This window comes from Protomyctophum bolini, assembly GCF_963924005.1.
Source record: "Protomyctophum bolini genome assembly, chromosome: 22".
NCBI classification, from domain to species: domain Eukaryota; kingdom Metazoa; phylum Chordata; class Actinopteri; order Myctophiformes; family Myctophidae; genus Protomyctophum; species Protomyctophum bolini.
In genome coordinates this window covers 11,670,129-11,697,980 of record NC_137883.1, presented here as the reverse complement: position 1 = coordinate 11,697,980, position 27,852 = coordinate 11,670,129, and the positions used below count along the sequence as shown (strand labels likewise).

The window sequence follows — 27,852 nt, the reverse complement described above, 5'->3', positions numbered from 1 at the left end:
GCTTGCGGCTTAGTAGGGGAAAAAAAGATAAGCTCGATAGATATGTTTAAATATATTTTCGTGAACGGAAATGGCAGCTTCCTTACTCTGATTTCGGGAGGTGTAGTTCTAGACTCTATATAGCATTTGAAGATTGTGGAATAGTCGTCCTGCTACGCAAGACTAGTAACCTAAGGGTCAAAGGTCAAGGTCACTGTGACACCAAAAAAGTGCCAAAAAATACAAACTATTTTAACACCTTTTATTAACATCCTTCAACGTCTTCCCTATACAGTATACTGCATTATATGACTCTGCACAGACAAAAGTCCAAAATAAAATAATGGCCATTGCATTGAACTGCCAGCACCGGGGTTAGGTGTTCTAAATTATCTTTCATGGCCAGGACAAAAAACAAAAAAGTTAAACTAGAACAAATTCAATTGTATTAGTTTTAAAGCCAATATTTTAATTTCAATTCAGCTTTAGTTTTTTTCTCACACACATAATGTAGTTTAACGTTTCATTTGAATTAACCAATTGATTTGATTCATCGATTTTTCTCACATTTGTTTCAGTTAACTCTAACACACACACACACACACACACACACACACACACACACAGTGGATTTGACCTATGAGTGACCAGTGAGTGAGAGCGTGTGTGATCCTTCCCCAGTCCATCAATACAGATTAGCTTTGTTCCGTCTGCCATTGATTCCGTGCAACGTAACGTAAATTGCAGCCTGCTGACGGACAGCCAATTCATTCACATATTCATTAGACTACCCCAGTGTGTGCCTGTCTGTTCTGATGGTCGTGTGTGTGTGTGTGTGTGTGTGTGTGTGTGTGTGTGTGCACGCATGCGTGTGTGCGAGAGAGCACGAGCGAGCGAGAGCGCACGTGGCTCTTTTTTCACGTCTTGTGATGAAAACCCTTTCCTCCCACATCAACAGTGGCAGTTAAGAGCTTTGCAACCAAGTGGCTAAGGAAAGTGATGCACTTTAACAGCCTCACAATTGCATATGAATTCCTAAGTGTATTATTTCCCCACCAAGTCCTACTGTATATGCATGCTAAATATTATGAACATAGTGCCTGGTATCCATGAATACATTTATCACTCTACCAGTAAGAAGCAAGTGGGTTCTGTGTGTGCGTGCGTGTGAGAGAGGGGGGGGGGGGGGGCAGACAGACAGAGAGAGAATAAAAGCATGCATCTCTATTAGGTCTCGTAGAGAAATATGACTGCCATTTACTGTACTACTTCTATACTTTGTCCTTCCTGGAATTTATACCCTGCTGGCATGATTTACAATTTGTGCCCATTGGATTTATCCGTCCTCTCTCCTTTCCCCTCCCACTGATCCCCCAACTCTGGCTTCCTGTAAAGGAAGGCCATGTCAGAGGATGTGATTGAGAGGTGTGTGTGTGTGTGTGTGTGTGTGTGTGTGTGTCCGCTCGCTTGTCTCCCAGCGGCCGTACTTAGATACTGAAAGGTCTCCATAATTATAGAACACGTGTGTTGGGTGGTAGGTATCTAAGGAGATGAAAGGAGGGGACAAATGGAGACAGTGAGGACGGTCAGGGGGAACGGCCATTGTATCACAGACATACAGACAGACAGACAGACAGGAGTCTGACCATTGTAAACACAGATGGCAGTAGTGACCGTGAGACCCTTTTCCCACTTGCACATAAAGCCATTTATTCAGTGGAAATGTTCCATGTTGGCGTAATGTGGGCCATCAAGAGCCAGTGTTGTAACTCTTGACCTAGTACCATATACTCGCTTCATCTGCCAGCATTTGTGTGAATCAAAGTTTCAGATTTCCATAACATATGATGTGCTCTCAGTTACAGGGACGTGTGCATTGACTGTCGGCTTAGCTGAACTTTTCCAAGTGGAAAAAAACTCTTATTTAGTAATGTAATGTGGGATCAGACACCATAACATTGATTAAACACAACAGAAGACACCATATGACAAGATAAAATCTTCCTAAAATGCCCAGTGTCGGCAGGACAGTTGTCCGATTGTTACAATGAATTTGTCGAGCAGTATGAGAGGATTTATGGGGGGGTGGTTTTCAACCTGGAACTAATCAGTGTAGTTACTTTTGCAAGTGCTTTCGTGCTGCTAATTTATTACTATTTTCTCCTTGGATAAACTTTGCCTAGCCAGGCTTTGCAGTGAAAAACTATAAAGGCCAGCATATTCCACAGTTATAGGGATAATAGAACGGAAAAGACTGACGATATTATTATTTTACAGTTCTGTGGCGTTACCTTGTTTTGCCTCCAACTCCTCCTGGGTGAGGCTGGGTTTCTTCTCTTCTGGTGTCGGGGTTGGAAAAGAGTCCTTGACAATCATCTGAGCCCCACCAATGATAGCCTCTAGTCCTTCCTCACCGAACAGCTTCATGTAGAAAACATTAATGTCATTTTAGGACATTTAAAAGGTACCTTTAAAAAGGACATCCATCTTGAGAAAAGGCAAAACGAAGATTTGTGGAGCACCAAAACACACCTCCACTGAACAGAACCATTTCAAACAGTAGTAGTGTTTAAATTAAATGTTATATAGTTTAATGCCCAATACCAGGTAAGAATGTCACATATAATTACACAAATGGAAATGGGGAAACGTAACCAAAAGTAAAGTAAATAAACCAAACCTTGTCTTCATCAGAGTCATCATCCAATCGAACTCGGTTCCTCTCCAGAGGCAACATGTCGTTTTCTTTAGCCTTTATAGCAAAACAGATCGGAGCAAAGGAGGCTGGAGAGACAGAAAGAAGCAGACAAATGGGCGTAGGGAGAGAGACAGACAGTCGGACAAAAGGACACAAATCAGAGAAAACAGACATGCAAACAAATCATTGAATTATGGACCACTAAACCAAGAGGCATACCTTTAATCATCTTGACATCCTTCAGATCTGTGTCTGACTGTAATTTCTCATCATCAATTGAACCGTCATGTGTCTCTCTCTGAATGGAGGAATAACATAGGACAGACAAAGACAGAAAAAGTTGTCAGTTATCGGGTCCGTAGCACCTGAGATGAGACAGACAGATAAATAGTATCAAAATAAATGTATGTGTCATATAGAAATGATTTAGCCCAGAGCTGGAGATCCGGGCTGTAGCTCAGAGAGTTAATATCCAAGGGGCTTTATACATATATTGTGCGTTGCATTCACCCATTACACACACATTCATAGTACACGGATGGCGGAGGAAACTATGCAAGGCACCAATCTGCACATCAGGAGCAATTAGGAGCTCAGTGTCTTGGGCATGGACACTTGGACACTAACTCTGGGGGAGCTTGCATGGGATCGAACAGCGGACGCTGTAATACCCCAGTAACAGTAGACCCAAATTGCATGTTGTAGATTTACTTATGTTGATTTCAGTTACTGTATACATGATCAATTAGCAAACCATTAGGTTTTAGAATAGACGGGCAAAGGGATGGGCAACTTTAAAAATATATATATATATTTTTTTTTTATCCCACGAACCCATTTTTTTTCACCCCTGTGTCAATGTCAGTGTAGATGGGCAACTTTGACGATGGAGAGGGCCACTATATATATTTCCACACTCACTCCAGAGGGCCACATTAAATATTACTGTCATAGCAATAGCAATTGCTATATTTTAATTTAAATCATTTTTTTTAATTGGAATCCTGAAGAGTTAAAAATTGTATTTAATTTCAAATGCCTTTAATTATGAACTAGCTGGTGGGAACAAGCTGGTTTCTAGACATTATGGAGGCCTACTTGAATCCATTTCTACGTTGTGTGTATTCATTGAAGGTAGAAATGCAAAAGTAGGCCAGGGCTGTTCAGCCAAGGCACACGCGGATGCGCGCGCACACACCCACACGCCTATCATCTTTTTCTGTGCATCTCAGGCAGGTCTTATTGACATGCAAAATGCATATTTCAGGCAAGAGCACATTGGGGGACAGATAGGCCACGCTATGCATACATAATAAAACATAATGTCTTCTCTATTCAACACACACACACACAATTAAAGTGGAACGGGGCATGCTGCTCCCAGCCTTTCACACCACTACCAGTCGACTGAGATGTGACCTGGGTAAGAGAACTCATAATATTAATACACACAAGAAAGATAATGTAGCCTGCTGTCTGACATGTTATTTAGCTCCTGACAGATACATTAGTGAGTGTATACACGCTCACATAACAAGTCAAAGCTATGAGCAGAAAAAGGTAGGCATGTAACGACTCACTCAACTCACGATACGATTCGTATCACGATATGAGGTTCACGATACGATTTTTCACAATATTAAAAAAAATATATATTTTAAAGAAAATTACTGTTTTTTTAATTTTATATAATTTATCTTCCCCCCCTGAGATTTTTTATTTAACTACATTGCAAAAGAAGTAGAATTACTTTTGACAGTGCATAAACAAAAATAATCACACACAGCTCCCCTCTACAGTGCTCTACTACTGAAAGTGACTATCATTTCTCTCCAAAAGCACTTGAATATGACTAAAGCTCACATTTCACATCACACTAACCACAGCTGTTATATGAGGCGATCTAAAATCGCCTCAATGGGGATTGCAATGCAACTAAACAAATACATGAACCTGGGGACTGACGCCCTCTATTGAAAGTGACGTCAGACTTCGGTGCTCTATTATTTTTCACAATACTGTACTGATTATGCAGCCCCTCGTGTCTATATGAATACATTGTTTTCTATTTTATCTGATTGATATCCACGCTGTTATGTTCTCATAGCCCGCAAGGACGCCTTTCCAAAGCCAGTGCACGGCTAAGGTGCACGGTGGTCTCAAAAGGCAATCACAAAAATGTAATTATTGTATTGTTTGGGAAAACAACAGAACGAACAAAAAAACAACAACAACACATCAATATCTTATCAGGAAATACTGCCGTTTATCAATATCTTATCAAGAAATACTGCTGTTTATGTCCCAGAACTGTGCTGGGATGTCTAGCTGACTGTCTAACAACAGCTGGGAAACAACTGATTGAGTAGAATAATATTAGGCTAAACATATGGCATTTTATAATGGAAAAGCCCTGCTCAGATAAAATACTACTCGAATGATGTCTGTATTCATTTTTGAGTGGTGCAACCACTCCAAGGAACAGCAATGTCCGTGTTCACCTATGTGTTGGTTCACCTATGTGACGTTAATGATGAGTACCAGTAGGGGCGCTGTTGTGCCAGAAACAGAGAGCGAGAGAGACAGTACTGTACTGTTGCCTGCTAATGAGAGAATGAGAGAGAGAGAGGAGGTGGAGAGGGGAGTTGCACCACTCAGTTCACACGGTGTGATTTTTCTCTTTATAGAGAGGGGCTTAATTCTCAAACTACACCAATTATCAAGGCCTGGGCCGTGGCTCAGCGGTCCAGGCACCTTGGCCCGTAGTCAGTCTGGCAGTGTTCCACGGGCTCGACTCCCGATCCCGACGGCCTTTACTGCATGTCCCCCCCCCCATCTCTCTCCCCCATTTCCTGTCAGCCTACAGTCTGTCCCTCTATAAAAAAAAATATAAAATAAAGGTGAAAGCTGCAAAAAAACAAAAGAACATGTACACCAATTATCAAAGTACTTGTACCTGACAAAAATAAGTTATAGTAAAAAAGAAAAACATGTTTCTAAACTCCCATAAGCTTCCCATAAGTATTATAAAGGTTATGAGCAATGATGAAATGAAGAGCAGCATAATGCTGCCGACCTTCAGAATTGGGTAAAACGGACTCTAATGAAGATCCTCTCCAGTGGTATGCCGTACGTACAGTAAGTGGTACACCACTCCAGACAGAGCAAGTGCAGCAACATGTCTCATGTCTACTTCAATCCAATGCCTATTTACGTGATGTAAGGTGGGGGGCTGCAGGGGTTGCAAAGGATATGTCAAGAGTGAGTGGGTGGATGGCTTTTAGTGGATGAAGGGAGAGAGATTTATTTCAGTTTTTCTAATAATGTATGTGGCCTTTGTTGCATATGACTATAAATAAAAGTATAATTTATTTCATTGTAGAAGGAAGAAAAGGGCACAGTATCGTGTTAACACAGAAATGCTAGGAGGAAATAATGGATAATGAGAGGTTTTCCTTTCAGGAAGGAAAAAAGAAAAAAGGTCTCATTGTTCATTTGACTGTTGGGGGTATTCTCCCCCTTCCAAAAGGAGACATGCACGCATACACGCGTGCACAACTGCACATGAAGGATACAGGCAGGTAACAGTAGCACCAAGCTGCCAAGTCACACAAATCAAGAACAGCGATGTTTGCCTTGAAGCCAATGGGGCTTCACACTTCAGTGAGGCTGGCATGCAGCTGGATATATTATGGTTTACAGATACAATGATGAATTGAGCATGACACGTACAGTATGCACAGTGAAATGTTGGTGTGAGAGACTCAACCAGACCGTCAATGCCTGTCCAACATACTGTAAGTATAAGTAAGCTAATAGAAGTTATAATAAAAGTACCGTAAGTACAAAGTAGAAAAACTAACAACCAACAACATTGGAAAACGTAAAAGACTATTGGCTAGTACTGACCCATTTAAATGTTTGTATAATGAATATGAGGCCAATTCTAAAAACGCCTTCTAAAACCTAAACTTCTTATTTAAGCTCTATGAGAGACAGAGGTGTATGAGACACAGAGGTAGCTTCCGGCATAACGTCGGGTCACCAGACTTTCCACCTTGAACCAAACAAACTATTCCAAGACGTACTTGAAGAAACTGATTCATATGCCGCATCAAGGCTTTTATTGGATAGGCCCTATATTCGTTGTTGAAAAGGGTGCCACATATTTCTATATAGGTGTTTCAAGTTGAAACACAGCCATGGTACAGTGAGGTCCTCAGAATCTTTAACTCTTACTCTGAGAGAGTAGACCAATAGGAGCCAAATGGAGCCGTAAGATCCAAGGGTTGAACTCTTTGAAGTTCAATTAACTCTCATGAATTTACAGTGTAGCCTCCCTGGGATGACACCCGCAGGCTGAACGGTGAAATATATGCTAATTGCTAAACATACTGCTGCTGTGTGTGTTTATATAACAATAGTGATTAGCGCTAAGAGAGACAGAAAGGAAAAGAGAGAATGTAGTGTGTGTGTGTGTGTGTGTGTGTGTGTGTGTGTGTGTACTATTGACTGGTCAATTTATTTGTTTTAAGATTCCAGCCTCTCGCTGCAATGACCATTCTGGCTATAGTGTGCCTACTGCCTCGGTCCCAACTGGTGTATTCTGGTTGCTACATTGTCTGCCCTTGATCACCTAACTGTAGCATAAAAACAGTAACATTCCACTAATAATGAAACAAATCTGAACTCAATTATCCACAAAGCTGCGTGTGTGTGTGTGTGTGTGTGTGTGTGTGTGTGTGTGTGTGTGTCTGCCTGCCTCTCCACAAGTATATAGGACTTTGAGAAACAGAACAATGAGGTATTTAGAAGTTATGTTTGGGGCTGGCATTGGAACTTTGTGTTCATGTATAAAGGAATGTGCAACCGAAGTCGTGCAATGTGCTCAGCCTCATTCTGAGACTGTGCAGAAGAAACAAAGAATGACTGAAGACGACCCAGTCTTCAGTAAGCTGCACTAAATGTAATTTGGACTCTGAGACGAATCTGGTTACCACGCCGTCTGGCGAAGGATTAAAAAACAAACGAATAAATAACAGCTCTCAAATTGGAGGTTTAATTTTCCAAGAAGTTACAAGAAGACATTACAGATTTGCCGTTGCATACCAAATGTTGGTTTCAGACAGAACGGGATAAGAACAGCATTCTATTCTAGGCACTTTCGGAAGTCATGGCAGGAGAGAATCCTAATTTATTCACAGTCTATTTTAGTTTACATTAACAAGACAACACAAAGCTATTTATTTCTCACTTCTCACTGAACACCCTAACATCCAAAAAGTAATGTAATGGGCCATTTGTTTTAATACAAATACGTTAGTTTTTTTCCAGAGGAACTTCATACCACCGAGAGAACACGCACGCACGCACACACACACACACACACACACACACACACACACACACACACACGCGCACACAGTGATTTATGGCAGAAGACAGTGCCAGTGATAATTACACTGCAGAGTATCAACATCAAGTGACAAAAAAGACAAACGTCCAGTGATGCAGCTGTGACTAAAGACACCATTTGAAAACCACATGAAAACATGTACTGTACATCAATACACTATTACACACGCAGCAACAAGACATAATTACACTATTTTTACACAAATTGCATCACCTCAATGTAAACAACTTGTACGGCACTCAGAATTATCATACCATTGATAACTGTACCGATGTTGCGAATGCTCACCGAATGAAAGATTTTCCTTTTTCAAGATTATTTGAAGGCATTTTCTGCTTCGCTGGATGCAAAGGAGTGAGACGCGAAAGAGAATGCAGAGGGAGAGGGGTAGCCACACAACACTGAGGATCCAGAGCGAAAGTGGTTGCACACTGGACACGTTTTTCAGAAAACCGATGGAGAAACTCAGCTAAAAATCTGAAAAAACGCGCTTAAAGGTCTGTCTTTACACACCAGGAGTGTGACGACGAATAAACCATATGAAAATATCCTGGCAAATATTCTGCGTTAAATTAAATTCACATTATAGTTGACTCATACAGGCCTTTATTCATAGTGAAAAATTTACCTCAATCTGCATAAAAACCTGTGCCGCTTTGTTATTGCTGCGTAATATTCACGTTCTGTGCGGGAAACATGAGTGCCCCCAGCATGTACTGCCATTTTTAAATGATTTTTATACGTTTTGAACTTATTAAATCGGACATTCTGGATAATGAGTACTTTTTACTTTTGGTACTTTAAGAACATTTTTATACCAATACTTTAGTACTTTTATTCAAGTAAAACTTGAGTAGAGGACTTTTACTTGTAACGGAGTAGTTCTACATTGCAGTATTGATACTTTTACTTAACAAATGCGAGTACTTTTTTCCACCACAGGATTTTGTATAGATTTATATAGTATTCATGAACACTGCAACGTTGAATGTGAAACTTTATATATTATTTAGGTTCATGTTTCTTTATGTGAGATTGGAATCTTGGCTCCTTTAGTTTCCAATTCCAGAGAGTTGTTAATGCTCATGAACATTGATCGAGCTGAACAATGTAAGATAAGTGAAATTTGTTTCTGGACCGATTTTGACTTCAATCATCAGCATTCGCATCATAATGCAGATAATCCTTTTTCTTAATTTTCTTGGCACACACACACACTGGACCACAGCCAGCCCAAACCCTGCCTGCTGCAGTCTCCTTTGACTGATTTTTAAAGCCCCTCATCTGGCTTTCTTCATTAACTATAAACGTCTAAATAATAGTACGGACTGCAGAGCTGAATTATCTGCATCCTATTATGAGTAACACAAATCACTAACAGACGGGCCGTCTTCTTGATGGAAAATCTAAGAGCCCTGTTGGTTTAGCAAGAGCTGTGTTGTAATGGGCCACACACCACTGCACACTGACAAGCAGAAGCTAATGCATTTGACTCATCAGATAGGGCTGTGTCCACATGAGACCTGTAAAAACAGCACAGGTACCGTTTTGACCTTCATTTCCTATGAGGGAGCATAGAACCCCCCAAAAAGGGACTTTGCCTCTTTTTAGCACAGACCTACTCTGAAGTTGAAATGCTTTCAAATTCAACTTCAACTTCAACTTATCAATGCAGAACTCATCAGAGCCCCGCCTACCGATAGGAGTGAAGCAGAGGCAGGACCAGAGATAAGTATCAACAGCCTTCGTGTATATCATTATGGAGCAACTTGGTGCCTGATTCTAAAGCCAATGTCTCAACTTGACGTTAAGACCACAACTGGGGCTAAAAATGAGTTGGCACTTTGTCAACAGACCTCCATTGGACACGTGGTTTAACAGTGGTAAATTCTGTCTCTCTCTTTTGCTGACAGCTACTGAGTACAGTACAATGAACCAGCTGTAAATATTGAAGTGGTTTGAGTGCTATGAATGGGGCAAACAATTTGCCTGAAATAGTAGGCGCCATGTTTCTAACACAAAACAACTAAATTCAGCAGCAGTTTAACAATACTCAAACTAGTATTGTGCATGGACACTAGCAGCAGTTGTAAAAAGAGTTTGACATCTATAGCTAAGCCCCTCCCCAAACTGCTATGGTCCAATCACAGCTAAGGATAACATGGGTTAGACAAACCTCTCCACCAATAGTTTTCCTATATGATAAAACATTGTTTTAAAAAATAAATGTCACACACATATTTTTCCAGTGCATATGGCAGGCCTTGTTGACAGATTTGGAAGAGATTTTGAAGTTAAGGTTCCAAAAATGAACCAGTATTTAATGTGTAAAATCATGATATTTACATTAGAATGAATGAGCCCGGCTGGGAAGTGTCCAAGTGGGAGTGTCTAAGTGGTAGAGGGCGGGGCTTTGCTAAAGGTGAATTGAGTCTTACTCACATCCCCAGACTGAGATAAGAACACTATATAAATATACGAGTTCGGAGAAATGACAGTGGAATTCTAAAGTGCAGCAGAGTTGGTGGCGCCTTTTGTTTCTTAACCATGTTCTCAGGATGTTACAGGACATTAGCTATAATGTTCATGATGCTCACACTGAGGTGGATTTGGGTTATTACCCCAGAACAACAGTCAATCCCACAATGTTCTCTGTCCTCTCCCTGAACCCACACTGCATGTCCAAATGCCTATTCAAAGAGCACTGTACCCGAGGTGAATTGCCTATAATAAACCTGGTCAATTTGCGTTAAATGGTTATGATCAGATCATAATTCGGAAAGCGCCTTCACCGCCTTGGTAAGAAAACACTTCAAAGAGGATAAGCCCATAAGCATGCAAATGTGTGTGTGCCATATGAGGTATCACCATGTATTTGCAAATGAAATATCTGTGGTGGAATTGAATGGGTCTCTGAAGCAGGGATCACTATGATTTCACAACATATATGACTGCTGCTGAGACCTTGCTTTGCACTGGTTGGTAGAATTAAGTTGCTGTTTCACTCCATCTGTAACTACAGTAGGAATTTAATTCTTACATATCGTCGGTGTTGGGTTGAAACCAACCATTCCTCTGTTATTGCCATTTCTTTTAAATGCAAATGGTGAAACTAGGCAATCTCTATAAACTCACAACTTTTCAAAACCTTTGCGTGAGGTTTTGTATGACGAAGTGGGGCATTTGATTTACAGAAAAGCTTCTGCCCGACAGCCACGATATTATACAGCAAACAAAGAGTTGAGACCAGATACAGATTCAAGGAAACTTTGGCTATGTTCAAACTGGCGAACCAAATCACATTTTCTAAGGCATCATCACACCTGTTGTGTCAAACAGGCGACGAGTCGGCCCCAAATCTGACACATTGTGACCTTTATAGATCGCCATTTGAAATGTTTTACAATGTTTTTCAAAACGGTAAAAAACGGCAAATACGTTTAGGGATAAGGGGTAAGGGGTGGCACAAGGTATAGCCGTTAAGTGTTCGACTGTACTCGGATTCCGTTTTACATTTCTGTCTAATAAAACTGTTCTTGCTCAGGGTCTCAGTGTCTTTCTTGGGGGTTCTTCCTAGGGCTCAGGTCCACTTCTGACTGCACTGTTTGAGAATGGGAGTTGCCAGTGGTCTGAAACAAAGCTTTTGCAAGATGGATCCACATGCTGTTGTGTTGGAAATTCACACCAATGAACATTATACTTCCGTTTGGGAAAGGTCTCTATAAAGGTCTCCACAGTTTCAGCTTTACGTTAATGATCTGAAAGATTAGCTGTCGCGTGGTTCAGACTAGCATACAGTATTTATGTATTAATAATAGTTCATTATAATATTTCAAAAATACTGGACATTTCACTATTCACCGGCAATGTGATGCTGTGAAACACCAGCAACAAGATTACACTGATTTGAACCAAGGGGAACTGGAGGGCAACAGAGCACCTAGGCTGGAAGCCTCATTAAGACGTTGATAAACCCTGATTGGATTATCACATTGTTCTGATTAGACTAGAGAGCAAGAGAGAGGACAAATGAGGAACACCGTCTGGCAGGTACAAGGAGATATAGACACACTCCCCTGGCAGAGATATCACCCCCCTGGGACAGAATACAGACAGACATGGCTATTAGGCCAGTATTATTATACATGCTTAGAAAGGTGCATTTAACCTCATTTACTCTCACCAACTGTATTGCTTCATTATCCCTCATTCTCTCTCTCACTCGCAGTTCTACATATCAGCCTTTGGGATCTTGTGTAAATTCCTTAAAGAAAAGTTTTCAGAGTAAAACAAAATCACACCTGTGCTAACTGAGCGGTGCAACTATACTTTTATTGTGAAGTTACTGTGTGTGTGTGTGTGTGTGTCGCAGTGTTTCCTGCAGAAAAAAGCTTTGGCATGGTGCTGGGCACGGGGGGGACCTTCTAATCAAAACGAGCTTTATTAACGGCCGGTCGCATCGCGACCCTCCCGCATTATGATTGCTTATCCATGAGCGAACTTCCGGTTAAGCCCCGGGATCTCAACAACTAATGAAATCATTACAACAAAACAATGTTTACATGGAACGTAGAATGGCATCATCTTGCGACCAGTCAGTTATGAGCAAAGTCACAAGTAAACACAGTACAGACGTCTGGCGAACATGATGAGCAATTGACAGTTTTGTGTCTTCCAAAGTCTTCAGAATTATGGGAACACAGGACCTTGGGTAGACTGCGAAGAGGACTGGAGGAAGTTAAAAAAAATAAGACCAAAGTCACCAATTATGTGGTTGAGGCAGCTCCACTTTGGCAGAAATTAAACGAGTTTGGCTTGTTAGCTAGTATACTCTACCAATGTGTCAAGGCATTCATGTCAAAGACATAGTTTGTAGTTGTAGATTGTAGTTGATATAATCTTGAATTTTGCTATTTTTCATGTCATGTCTATTCATTCATTGCATAGGGCCTAAATGTTCCATCCCTTTTAGACGTGTTTGACTGTACTGCTGCTGTTTTACATTTCTGTTTAATAAACTATTCAATCAATCAACTATAACTAAAAATACATTGCATGGATGCACCTGGGACATATCCTCAGTGGTGTATCCTGAGGTCAACAGGGTTTCGGCGGGTCTTCCAACATCATACCCCTCAATCAGTCCCACTAGGGCAAAACCAGGGCCACACAATCCGTTGGAACTACTCCAGAACTACTCTGCCAGGGCTGGGAGGTACACTTCTGGAAGGACTAGGCTCTGTGGGTTGTCTCCTGTCCGGGCCCCTCCTACGTCTCACCAGGTCCACTCCTGCTCTCACCAGGCCCAGGACCTGTGCGTTGCACCAGAGTCAATCAATCTATGTACGTAATATCTTAGTTAAACCAACACTGTTCTTCTAAAGAACTGTTGCACTTATTCCGTAGGTGGCCAGTCACTACACAGTACGGTGTAGCCAGATGATCTGACATCTAGCAGATCTACAAGCTGAGAAGCTCACATGACAGAGCAACATGAAACGCTGTAGATAGGCTATTTTGTTGCGAAGAGATGGTGTATAAAGTATAAATGAGGGTGCCACTGCCAAGGATAGAGCCTTGGAGGACCCCGGTCAACAGTGTAGAACTAAGTACAATAAGAGCCAGCCCTCCAAGCCAGAACCAGTGCCAGACAAATCAGCGAAAATAATCATAGGAGACGCATCACTTCCACCCGCCCCGGAAGTGATAGCCATCCATATTTGAGCCTCATTCTAGATAGATAGATTGCACAATAAACATTTAATTGCAGCTGTTATTGCACAAACCCCTTAAAAACAGCACAATAAAACATGAATTTCAGCAACGGATCATTTCTTATAAGGTAATAAGGTTTCTTATAACAGCAGCTTATAGCAGCATTGAGTGTGACTACCGCTGTGGGATAGAAGCCGTTACCAAGTCTGCTGGTCCCTGACTTGATCACTCTGTACCGTCTGCCTGATGGCAACGGTTTGAACAGCGAGTGACCGGGGTGGGAATTGTCTTTTATAATGTTCTGTGTTTTCTTTAGACAGCGGGATCCGTGTAGGTCTTCCAGTGTGGGGAGAGGGCAGCCAATGATCTTCTGTGCTGTGTTAATGACCCTCTGGAGCTTTTTCCTCTGAGCCGCTGTGCAGCTGGTGTACCACACACACATGCAGTCATGCAGTATGTTAGTGGAGCACTGGTAAAAGGACACCAGCAGTCCCTGTGTGATGTTATTCCCCCTGAGCACCCTCAGGAAGTATAGTCTCTGCTGGGCCTTTTTCAGCAGCTCAGAGGTGTTCGTGCTCCAGGTCAAGCCCTCCTCAATGTGGACTCCCAGAAAGCGGAAAGAGGACACCGTCTCCACACAGTCCCCATTGATGATCAGTGTCCTGTAGTCTATGACCACCTCCTGGGTCTTAGATGTGTTCAAGAGCAGGTTGTTCTCTCTGCACCACTGCGTCAAATGCACCACCTCATCCCTGTAGGCAGACTCGTCCCCCTTGGAGATGAGCCCTACTATTGTGGTGTCATCCTCAAACCTTACCATGGTGTTGCTGCGGTGGGCGGGGGTGCATTTGTGTGTGTGGATGTAGAGCAGCGGGCTCAGTACACAGCCCTGTGGGGAGCCGGTACTGAGGCTGAGGAACGTGGATGTGTGACCGCCCACTCTCACCCTCTGGCTGTGACCAGACAAAAAGCTCTTAATCCACATGCAGGTGTTGTATGGCTGTGGCTACGGCATCCTCTGTGGATCTGCATCGACACGCGATGAGTCTCTCTCTTTGCACCAGCAGCTTGTTGTGTACTTATGAAAACAGTAGAGGGTGATTGATGCTAATTAACTACTCGGCTGTTCATGACTCCACACAACTCCTGTCCAACTATCCCACAGCGACCCACTTCATTTCCCCTCTTCACTCGTTACAGACACATCATTTCATTCAAAAGGAATACTTACAACATGGACAGGCACAGTAGGCTACAGGACAAAGTACAAACTACAGTATCACACACGGGCCATGGCTGAAAAGTGAGTTTCTGAATCGTGTAATTTCCATTTCAGAGCGAGCAACATAGGTTGTTTTCCAAATAAGAAGAGCATGCTAATTAAGCTGTGTTATCCACTCACGTTTCTAAATGTTGCAAAACTCACTTCATAACAAATTTCCACTTTCTATCTATAGTACACTACACCTTTTTCCTCTGCAACCAACGCGCGCGCGCACACACACACACACACACACACACACACACACACACACACACACACACACACACACACACACACACACACACACACAATGAGATGATAGTGTCAGTAGACCATGCATGTGCATATACGATAGCCACTACCATATGATCTTCTTAAACCAACCAACCATTTGTTGTCAAGACACACGAGAGGAGGTAGGGGGAGAAAAGTGTACGTGCGTGCACAATTGGTCACATTTTGCCCAGTCTGACCCATGACTTAAAATTTGTTTTTGAATCAAACCAGTCTAATCTCTGAAGACAGATTCAGTCTAAACAGGATACCACCACTGGTGCAGGCATACAGTATATTGTACAGTACACAAATAGAACTTTCATTCAAGCCAAGTTTCTAATTATTAATGTCCAATTAATCAATGTGCCCATTTGTCCTCAAATTCCATGCTTTGGCACTTCTATAATAGAGCTCAAGGTTCCAATTTAAAAAGGTTAGTTCTCAAGTTAAATCAATTTTAGATATCAAACAAATAATTGAAAACGCAAAGATGATGTTAAACAAAAACCTCAAGAGGCATTAGCACCAGCTATGGAAATGCAGTCTTTATATATTCATAATTTTTTACTGCTGTCAGCTTGTAATAATTAGTGTCATGAATAGTAATCAGTGAGTCAGAATAATTGGAATCAATTGACTTATGAATAATTCTATGTTTGCACTCCCACCAGAGAACACAGACACCGCCCTTCCTGCCTGCCACAACATGAACTTTATATTTAATCTAATAATTGAATGAATTAAAGAACTAAGGGTATATATGCATCTGTACTGTATGCACATCTCTGCCTTGTATTTATGGACATTCTGATTTTTAATATAAGGCCCAATTCCTGAGTATATTAACACAGGAACATGGTAGAACCTTGTATAAAGCGGCAGTGGCTCAAGGATAGAGTGGCCGGATGGGAACCGTGAGGTTCCCAGTTCGATCCCGGGCTCTCCCAGAGTTTGTGTCAAAGTCTCCTTGAGCAAGACACTGAACTCCTAATTGCCCTTAATGTGCGGGTTAGTGCCTTGCATGGTTTCCTCCGCCATCAGTGTGTGAATGTGTGTGTGTGTGTGTGTGTGTGTGTGTGTGTGTGTGCGTGCGTGCGTGCGTGTGTGTGTTTGTGTGAATGTAATGCACAATCCATGTAAAGCATAGATGCCATAAATGCATAGATGCCATAAATGCACCATATTCCATTTATAACCAGATCACGTTGCAAAAAAACACTCAAGAAAAAACTACTTTATAGCATCTGAACAACTGCAGCTGCAAGTAAGACGAGATGAGAGGAAAAGAAGGATTATTGGAGACACGGACAGAGTAAAGAATCCACCACTGCCACCATTGTGTCAACTCTAATCCTGTGATGTATTTTCTTCCTATCTGAAAAAAGGTCTTAGCCCGAGCCATCCAACTACCCAATGGACAGGAAAGGGCTTTGGATAAGGAAGGGGTGGGTTTCTGTACGCAGTAAAAAGTGTTTGCTTAACTCAAGAGTGTACAAAGTAAACGTAACCAAATGGACCCTTACATTTTGTACACTCTTGGAGTTACAAGATGGATAAATTGACACTCAGTATGTTACAGTGTACACATTTTTGCTCGCACGTACGCACACACACGATTTTCCGATACGCATCGATTATTTTCCACACCCCACACACATGCACACACACAATACCTCTGGCAAGCTGATTCCTTCTTTCTGCATGAAGTAGGTCTTCTTAAACTCATAATAGGTGTTGTACTGGTTCCAGGACTGCAGGAAGTCAAACCTGCAGTGAAAACCCAAGGTAAAAAGTAACGTTTAGCCAGAAAATGAGAAAAGAAACTCTGGCCTACTGCATCTCCTCAACGGTGGTGGACTCAAGTATCCAAAAGTACAAATTACAAAGTATATTTTCATTTGCTGTATTGAAATTTTGAACATTCCACAAAAAAAGCTAACAATTTTCTGTCAAAAATAGTGATAATAGCAGATCTTTAAGATCACAACTTACCGCACTGTGAAGGGTTGTGAGCTTGTAGATCAGCTATTTTCACTATATTTGATTCATTCACAATATATATGTTTGTAAGTGTAAAACTCCCAAGAGTCCCTTCCTATACTAAATGTAGTAGCCTGGGCACCATTTGGGGTTTATGAACCGGTCGAGAGCGGATGATATCGCTACGTCATGTTGTAGTATTGTTTTGTAGTCATCAATCTTCCGGAACTTCCTTTTCCCTCAAACCGATTTTTCTCAATAAAAGCAACAGACTACGAGAGCTTTTATTGTTATTCTTCCGGATTGAGGGAAAAGGAAGTTCCGTTTGATTGTTCCTGCCTGATGACTACAAAACAATACTACAACATGACGTAACTATATCAGCCTGATAACTACAAAACAATACTACAACATGACGTAACGATATCATCCGTTCCAGACCGGTTCACACGGCACTTTTGGAACAGAGACCAGGCTTTCCTCCGAGGTGGAAAGCCTGGTGAGGCGAGGTTAGAAATGTATAGAGGATAAGCACTCAAGCAGTCACAAAATGTACTTAAGTACAGCACTCAAGTAAATGCGACTTAGTTAGTGTCCACCAGTGGACAGTAACTAAGGAGGACATCTGAATCTGAACCAACTTGTTCAGATTCAGTTTGTTGCTGTTCGTTCATCGTTCACACTACTGTAACTGTACACACCGTGGGTCATTCTTGGCACGGACGCTGGTTTCAAACTTGACACCATTTCGGGCCACGTATTCCGCCAGCTTATCTATGACCGGCTGAATGTCTGGCGGTGGGGGTATGATGGCCGCCGCCGCCACTGCTGGCACAGCAACGGGACCCGGGGGCCTGGAACCGTGTTGAGAGAAAGTTAAGATAGGATTACAGGGGACACAGATCAATGCATAATACTGAGAAGCGTCTTTCCAATGGAAAGGGCAGGCTCTATTCACACACGTAATAAATAACAAATAAAATGGGATTCACAAGGTCGAAGGTTGATTATCCTTGCCTCCAGTGTTTACTGCAAATATAATTCTTGTTGACTCTGTACATAATATGGGTTCTATTTATGATATTGAAATGTATCTTTTTGCCACTTGAATTGTAATAAGTATGGTCTATAATATAACAGACCCTCAGGTGCCCTATCAATTCAATTCTTTCATGAGTGTGACCTAAGAACTGCCCTGTTCCATTTAATTTATTTACCTTTGAGTTTTTTCTCTATAATATATTCTGTCTCCCCAGCTTTTTCTAGATGATTTCTAAAATGTATTAAATGTATTTAAATCTCTTAAATTAATATAAAAATGCTATTGCAAATATTTAACCAATGACTTAAAATGTTTATTGCACATAGCTAAACAGTAAACACTTTTTGTGCATTGAATGTTTATCTATTCTGGTTATATTTGGCATTTCTGCATTGTTATTTGCCTCAAAATGGCTTCCCAATCACTTGATTGTTTTTTCCTGATGACGACCACACCCCCTATGGAGTCCACCTGTTGTTGCTCCCCTATAAGTGTGTGTTTGTCCTCTAGCTGGTGTATTCCCTGAAGAAGACGTTGGATAATAATAAATATACAGCATCGTGGCTACGCGTGTGCGGCCTTTTTAATTTTTTTTACTTATTTACTGCCTTAGGCCAGCACCTCACCAACACTGTGCGCCCTTTCCCGTTTTGTCTATCTGATTATCCTTGCCTGGCACAGGGAAACCATTCACATTAAACAAACTGCAATTATTCATAATTTATGATGGACTCGAGTACTCGATAGATTTTATATACTGTATTATATACTGTGTGCTAATAAAGATAACAGACTTGCATTACCTACATACAATCCCAACCACACCTTTGTTTTTAACCTTTTTAAGTCGTTTTTGAGTGTATGTATACATGTCCCTATGTCAGAGTACGACCTATTGACCCCTGCAGCTACACACAGGCCAGGAAGGTGGTGTCATTACAACCCTTGTGCTTAAGGCGAGACACCCCAGGTGAATAGGGAAAAAAAGTTAAATAATAGCTATCACAATGAAACTTCTCCAGTTGATTACTTATATTAAAACTAAGATTTTTTGTATTACAAGTTTTCTGAAATTATATGTTTAAATATGCAAATTAGGCATTATATGCGCTAATTTGCATACATTTCGGGACGATAAATCTGAAGATCGGATAAAGCCAGGTTCAAAATTATCATTTCATTTTGTTGACACATTAGGGACAAAGAAAATTACACATGGGATTTTTGATATCTCTAATTATCACTCCACAAATCAGAAAATAGTGTCAACAGGCATAAAAAACCCAATTTTCGGCATTTTTTTGGTATAAAATGTGATGTAAATCAGGCTGTGAATGATATATCAACAAATCCATGTGTAAATGTCTGCGGAATATAGTTAGGAATAAGACTGGAAAGTTTGGTGTATGTGAGTTCAACTGAAGTGGAGATTCTTTGTCCCAAGTATGAGGAAAACTCATTTTGAGAAAACGGCCTTTAAAGATTTGTATTGTAAAATTCCAAAACGTTTTATTTGAAGCCACTATTTTGAGACAAAATATCTCATCCAAACCTTGGCAACAACATATAATGGCATATATCATTGGAAAGGTCTGGACCTCGAGCTGACTGTGGTCTGATCCAAATATGGTCACTTCCTTTGTACCAACAACCAATCATGAAAATATAGATGGTGGCTTTTCACCCCGAAAAACGAGCTGTCATTGGCTAAAATAAACTATCTAACTAAACATCTAAATCTGTATTTTTAATGTGTATTTTGCTTTAGTTTGAAACAAAACATGTTTAGGAAGCAAAATAGCAAAAAAAAAAAAAAATGAAAAATCATGATTTCACCTGGGGTGTCTCACCTTAAGTCAACAACTGTGCTTGACACAAAGCAACTATAACAAACCTTATAGTTGCACTGCTCACTTGGCACGGGTGCTTTTTTTCTCCTAATAAAGTTGTTTTTATTTTATTTCTGTAAAGCGACTTTAAGTATATAAATGATCGTATGTCTGATTAGCAATGATGCCCTATAGAAATACCATCTGAACAGAGAAACAAAGGGCTTTCCAGACAAATAAATACATGCAAATAAATGACTATAACACATTTTAACCCATTTTGGCGGGAACCCCTTTTGGTGTTTTAAACATTATGAAAAATAGCAGATCTACAAGCTCATAGCACGCCACCGAGTGGCGCGCTACAAGCTTGTAGGTCTGCTATTTTTGAAAAATCGTGAAAATATTTATTTCAGAAAACTTTCTTTTAATTTCGACGTCAGGCCTAAATGGGTTAATTGACGACGTCCATTATTTAGTACCTGGTTTCTGGTACGATGGCCGTGGAGGCCGACACAGTGACCTGTGAGGAGGAGGAGGAGGATGTCGCTACTATGGCTGCTGCTGCTGCCACCATAGCGACAGGGTCTGGATGAGGCGGTGGAGGGGTGGTAACGGCGGGAGGAGGCATGGCCGCTACAGACGCCGTAGGAGGAGGCATCACTCCGGCGGGGATGGAGTTGTAGTAGGAGTTGGCGTCGATCCCCGGGGGAGGCGGAGCCAGGCAGTACGTCCCATCGGGCAGCATGTAGTAACCGTAGTACATCAGCGCTGTTGACCGACGAGAGAGGACATTATTACAGGGGAAATATGACTAGGGGAAAAAAGGATGTTTAAACAACATCCACCTCCTTACAATATAATGCATGCATTATAAAGGTCTTTAAATAAATACGTTTTGAAATGTCTCTGGGGAAAATGCATTGGAAACTATTTCCTGGGCCTGGCGTCGTCATGAAAGGGGGCAGGACTGCGACGCTCTATAGTGGCAAAAACGAGAACTGTCAATCACAGCAACTACTGGGCGACCACAGCAGGGTTTGCCTAGAACTGCGGTGGGAATGGGATACATAATCGGAAAAGTTCATATACACCGTGGCTCCCTTCAATGACTTGACTGCATTTAGGAAAAAACTTCCCAACTTTGTGCCCAACAGTGGAGATGAAACCCAGATGATAACCCAAAAATACTGTAGAGAGTGGATCAAATGAGAATAGCTGGGCAGAGATAAACGAAGAAAAGTAAACACAGGACTTGTTGTGTCTCAATGTGCTGTTGCAGATGACTGGAGCGTTCTTGGAGAGGGATTAAGCGTGAGCTGTTGCAGTGAAAGCTGAATCCACTTCAGCCTCAACCTTTTCCTTCTTACATCAAAAAGCACATTGTGCGGCTCAGCCAAAAACAATAAATGTATTTCAAAGAAAGCTGTGTTTCTCAAGAGGCAAAAAGAACCATATCAGCAAAAAACAGATATTGCAACAGTTATCACTCTTCTCTCTCAAGCCAAACCTGTCTACAATCTGTGACTGCTGCAAAGTGCTGCAAAGCTGCAAAGAGTCTGTATCTCGCAAAAGTTGTGACAATAAGTCGTCGTCTGTTCACGAAAGTATATTTAAATACATCTCCAAAACTAGTTTTTAATTTCCAATTATGCTAAGCAGCTAGTTAGATAGGCCGTGACTGAATTGGTTTCCAGCGGTAGTTATTTGCGTGACCTCAAAAACAGAAAACAGTAGTAGGGGGAAGGACATGCACTATTTTCGACTATTTTCCAACACTTCCGATGTAGAATGTTAATTATTGTGTAATACAAGTGACCGAAGTGACACCTGTGGCTGTGACCAGCCAGGCTCTCTCTACCCATTCAGCTATGGCCGCCCAGTACTCTACTGTGGATGGAACTCGGTGGCCATCATAGTTGCTGCATTGATCAAATACAGTTTTCTCATTGTTTTTGTGACTAAATAGGGCTACACAAACAAATGTGGTAAAACATTTATCACTGCACTAATAACTTTGGGGCAGGCCCATCTAGACATTTGAATGGTCAGGGATCTCCATATATGCCATGGGCTTAACTTGCATTTACTATGACATCAGGGTCTCGACATCTCCATCCCTGATGATGTCACGAGGTGCACGACACACTGACGGGAAATGCTCGATTCCATGGTTAACTGCGCACAAACTTTCCCTTTGACAGCCCAGCTGAGGTCAGAGGTCAGCCTCTGTAAATGTCTCTGGTTTAAATAAATCACAGCAATGGAGACATAACAGAGGTAGATCCGACAAATGGACACATTGCTTTGGAAGAAAGAGCATTGAGAAACTGAGTGAGGTGGATTTGACTCATCATAAATAAACTGAGTGAGGTGGATTTGACTCATCATAAATAAACTGAGTGAGGTGGATTTGACTCATCATAAATAAAGAGCATTGAGAAACTGAGTGAGGTGGATTTGACTCATCATAAATAAACTGAGTGAGGTGGATTTGACTCATCATAAATAAAGAGCATTGAGAAACTGAGTGAGGTGGATTTGACTCATCATAAATAAACTGAGTGAGGTGGATTTGACTCATCATAAATAAACTGAGTGAGGTGGATTTGACTCATCATAAATAAATAACTTGTATAGGAAGATGCTAGGCAGCTACTGAAGATTCAACTCATCCAGTGCCACCAGGTGGATACCAGTTTTGGCCCTCGTTGCCACCGAAGCCCATTATAAATAAAAGAAAGAATTTGTCATTCTATTGTTTATGTAATGTGCATATCATCACCTGAACACCAGATAAGTAAAAAAAAAAAAAAGAAATGCCTTTCCTGTCACGGGAAAGGCATCCAAGGGCGTCATGTGGCACTGAAGTTAAGGTAAAGAATGACATTTAGTGATTTAATCTTTTACAGGACGTGAACGCAGGGCAGCCAACTTCAGGTCCTCAAAAGACCCCATGCAATGTATCCTTGAAGAATACAGTTAATAGTAGAGGATGAAAAACGATATTTCCAAATTCCTGGAGGAAACTCTTCTTTTGAGTGGTTGCCTTGGCCAAAAGCATTTGAATTTTGAAGACAAGTGTATCAAATCACCGTAGGCTACTTTGAATAAAACAAAATGCTTTGGACTGCTGTAAGGCCGCTAAAGTGCTGCTACTTGATTCTAATAGTCAAGATGTATCGAAGAGAGGTGAGAGGTTTGGTCTGAAACATGATGTGCATTGCTTCATTTAAATTGGATGGTTCTTTACTTGGTTTTGGTTCTTCGGCCACAACTCACCAATAGAGATTAATGTCCAGTTCTGCAACTTTACTGGACCCAATCAGACGTTTACAACTACCGTATCTCAAGTGGAACTGTAACACCTCATCTACACTGCCAGCGATGCGAGCGAGCGAACAATGAAATCTCATTATTAGAATACAGTCTGTTTTGACGTACAGCGAGCGCGCAACAACGTCGTCCACCCATCCTATATTCGCTCGCAGAAGTCTCTATTTGAGCGAGGTTTCACGGCCTCAAACACTTTCATTGGTTGAGATCAACACACTACTATTAATTGGTTAATTGGTTATTTGTTACGTCGCAACACAATGGCTGACGCTCCATATCAGGACAGTTTTTCGCATATCTCCATCAGAACGCTCGCTCCTTGCCTGTATAGATGAGGTGTTATGCACAGTTATATACTGCAGATGTAAATCTTAATGCAAATAATGTATATTATACGGTATCTTGATTAGGGTTGCAACTATAGATTATTTTATTATTATTTATGATTATTATCACTGACTTTTTCAAGTCAGACCTACAAGCTCGTATGAGCTTGTAGGTCTGACTTGAAAAAGTCAGTGATCAAATTTTTGAAAAATCGTGAAAATGTAGTGCAAATCTTTTAATATATATTCTTTCAGAGCCGACGTTTTTAACTCAAATCTTTGCTTCTGGGTGGGTCCTTGGAACAACATTTTTTCAGACATTTTTTTAATTTCGACGTCAGACCTAAATCTATCATACTGGATAAGTCAGAACTCTGGAGCAGTAAATCAGCTTTGCACTGTGTCAAGGTCTACTACTTGGTAATAAAGTACAAAATAAACAATCGCTGTTGATTTATATTACTTGGTAGCATTGAGCCAAGTTAAATTTGCATAAAGAGGGAGCCTAATAGAAAGATGCACACAAAAGAAAACAGTATTAACATTTATAGTGAAGCCCCATCCAGTCTCATCGTAAGCCTTGAAATACCGCTATACTGGTAATTCAGTTATCACCAGAGCCAGTTCTAGCAACCTTGAGAACAATTTCAATTAAGTCAGTGAAGAGAGAAAATACATACAACTATCCAATTTACCACTTGGAGTGCAACAGCAACACTGGCGGAAGCGCCATGAACCTTGTTAAACAACATCCACCTCCTTACAATATAAATGCATCGGTTAGAATTTAGACTCTAATTGGGTAGCCACAGCCTCCGACAACTATCAGCAGAAAGATTTATAGCATGTAAGGGAATGGGATTAGGCCCGTTTGTCATCATGACCTTGAGAACGTTTTCTTGATTAAGATCTGTTAAGCTAATAGGAACTACATTAAGTGTCACATTGAAACATCTTGATGCTTGGTCATTCCTATTCAAAAGAAGCTACACTTTTAGATTGTGAAATCCCACTGAACCGTCTGCCTAGGGAGTCTTCGATCCATTTAAATCAGGGTTTGACAGGGAACTTTTGATGTGGGCTGTCAAAGGGAACGTTTTTGCCCAGTTAACCATGGAATCGGGCATTTCCCGTCAGTGTGTCGTGCACCTCGTGACATCATGTAACATCAGGGATGGAGATGTCGAGACCCTGATGTCATAGTAAATGTGACCTGCTGTCGCAGTTAAGCCCATATATGGAGATCCCTGACCATTACATTTTAAAACTCTAGAGACGACTACCCAGTTGCTCTGACTGTTTCAAAAGGAAAAACTGTACTCACGGTCAGCGCTGTATTGTGCTGGTGGCTGACTGGATACAATTGGCTCTGCCACGACTTCTACCGGTGTGGGTATGGGTGGTGTGGGTATGGGCACCGTGGCAGGAGGCGGAGCAGGAGAACCATTTCTTTCCCTTTCTTTACGTACAAGCTCAGCCAGTGGGCAGTCTGGGTCCATGACTTGAAGAGGCTACGACAAACAAACATGGTAGTTGGTAGGAACTTAAAGTTTGATGTTCTTCCTTCATTATTTAACATAAAAGGTACAAATGTTCGATCCAAATCAGTCTACGTAAATTGCAATACACTATGTACGTGAAGGCAAACATTTAGCACAGATCTGCTAGCAATTACTTTATAAACTCTATGGAAGAGAGATTCATAGATACATTTAGAGTACTAAAACCCAATAAAAGATGCAATATGAATTCTTAATAGAAAATTAGTGTGGCCTGAATAGTCTCTATAGATGGCAGATAATTGTTATACAGGCTCTGCCTTTAGACGAGTGCATTACATTTCTCTACAAAGACTCCAGGATTCCTGTCTTCCTGCACTGGCAAAGATGAATGGCTTTCCTGACAGGGCAGCTGGGAGCAGAAATGGAATGTCGTAATAATAGACTGTAGTAATAGGAGGGAGACTGCACTGCCTCCATTTCATAACAATGCTCTCACCACAGTCGACAGGACATAAGTCAGGGGTTTTCAGACTGTGCTCAGTAGAAGAGCAGGCTTACTGGAAGTAATAACATTAAATGCCCTCTGAGAGAAGTTCATATCCTGCTGCTTTACCTTCATCAGCTCCTCCAGACGAGAGCACTTTTTCGGAGCAAACAGGCTGGGATGAAGGTAGTTGCCGTCACCGTCATCGTCTGAATCAGACTGTGATTCTACAGGGGGGGGCGGCAAAGAAAGAAGGGAGCCGTGAATAATCAGCAGATAGGTTAATGGTCCACAACATCATTTAGTATGGTGTTCTGTTCTGTAGGACTGTTCATTTATTACACCATCTGAGATGTATGTTTTACATGTATGATGGTCACACGTTCAGAAAGGACGTAGAATACGCACATCAACAGGTGGGTGCTGGCTATAGACTAGACTTCAGTTGAAAGATGGATGGAGCACGCACACCATATATGGTACAAATTAAACACTTCTTTATTTGTTAGTCTGTCAACGTTTCGATCCTGTGGATCTTCATCGGGCCATGGGGCTCCAGCAATAGTCAAGTCACACATTCACACATTGATTGATTGTTTATTCAACCTAGGCCTTTGGAACATTGTGATGAACCCTCACGCTGTAATGGTGCCAAGCAAACTAGCTAGTGATTAGAAAATACGTTGCAGTTTGACGACCCTATGGCCTTTCCTCTAGTAGCACCTTAGGCCACGTTGCAGTTTGATGACCCTATGGCCTTTCCTCTAGTAGCACCTTAGGCCACGTTGCAGTTTGATGACCCTATGGCCTTTCCTCTAGTAGCACCTTAGGACACGTTGCAGTTTGATGACCCTATGGCCTTTCCTCTAGTAGCACCTTAGGACACGTTGCAGTTTGATGACCCTATGGCCTTTCCTCTAGTAGCACCTTAGGCCACGTTGCAGTTTGACGACCCTATGGCCTTTCCTCTAGTAGCACCTTAGGACACGTTGCAGTTTGATGACCCTATGGCCTTTCCTCTAGTAGCACCTTAGGACACGGTGCAGTTTGATGACCCTATGGCCTTTCCTCTAGTAGCACCTTAGGACACGTTGCAGTTTGATGACCCTATGGCCTTTCCTCTAGTAGCACCTTAGGACACGGTGCAGTTTGATGACCCTATGGCCTTTCCTCTAGTAGCACCTTAGGACACGGTGCAGTTTGATGACCCTATGGCCTTTCCTCTAGTAGCACCTTAGGACACGGTGCAGTTTGATGACCCTATGGCCTTTCCTCTAGTAGCACCTTAGGCCACGTTGCAGTTTGATGACCCTATGGCCTTTCCTCTAGTAGCACCTTAGGACACGTTGCAGTTTGATGACCCTATGGCCTTTCCTCTAGTAGCACCTTAGAACACGTTGCAGTTTGACGACCCTATGGCCTTTCCTCTAGTAGCACCTTAGGACACGTTGCAGTTTGACGACCCTATGGCCTTTCCTCTAGTAGCACCTTAGGACACGTTGCAGTTTGATGACCCTATGGCCTTTCCTCTAGTAGCACCTTAGGCCACGTTGCAGTTTGATGACCCTATGGCCTTTCCTCTAGTAGCACCTTAGAACACGTTGCAGTTTGACGACCCTATGGCCTTTCCTCTAGTAGCACCTTAGGACACGTTGCAGTTTGATGACCCTATGGCCTTTCCTCTAGTAGCACCTTAGGACACGTTGCAGTTTGATGACCCTATGGCCTTTCCTCTAGTAGCACCTTAGGACACGTTGCAGTTTGATGACCCTATGGCCTTTCCTCTAGTAGCACCTTAGAACACGTTGCAGTTTGATGACCCTATGGCCTTTCCTCTAGTAGCACCTTAGAACACGTTGCAGTTTGACGACCCTATGGCCTTTCCTCTAGTAGCACCTTAGGCCACGTTGCAGTTTGACGACCCTATGGCCTTTCCTCTAGTAGCACCTTAGGACACGTTGCAGTTTGATGACCCTATGGCCTTTCCTCTAGTAGCACCTTAGGA

The 27,852-nt window shown here is 41.7% G+C and overlaps 1 protein-coding gene across 5 annotated transcripts in view; it reads right to left on the bottom strand.

The window, feature by feature from the left end:
• Positions 1–27,852, bottom strand: part of sfswap (splicing factor SWAP) — a 93,686-nt gene that overhangs the window by 52,033 nt on the left and 13,801 nt on the right. For all 5 annotated transcript variants that reach the window (XM_080756272.1, XM_080756273.1, XM_080756274.1 and 2 more), the window contains 8 exons: positions 25,977–26,074; positions 25,186–25,372; positions 20,682–20,970; positions 18,030–18,182; positions 17,022–17,115; positions 2,897–2,975; positions 2,660–2,763; positions 2,271–2,400 (listed from right to left, as the gene is read on the bottom strand). In XM_080756272.1, coding sequence (XP_080612398.1) covers positions 2,271–2,400; positions 2,660–2,763; positions 2,897–2,975; positions 17,022–17,115; positions 18,030–18,182; positions 20,682–20,970; positions 25,186–25,372; positions 25,977–26,074 — 1,134 coding nt within the window. The remainder of the gene's footprint in view (positions 1–2,270; positions 2,401–2,659; positions 2,764–2,896; positions 2,976–17,021; positions 17,116–18,029; positions 18,183–20,681; positions 20,971–25,185; positions 25,373–25,976; positions 26,075–27,852) is intronic.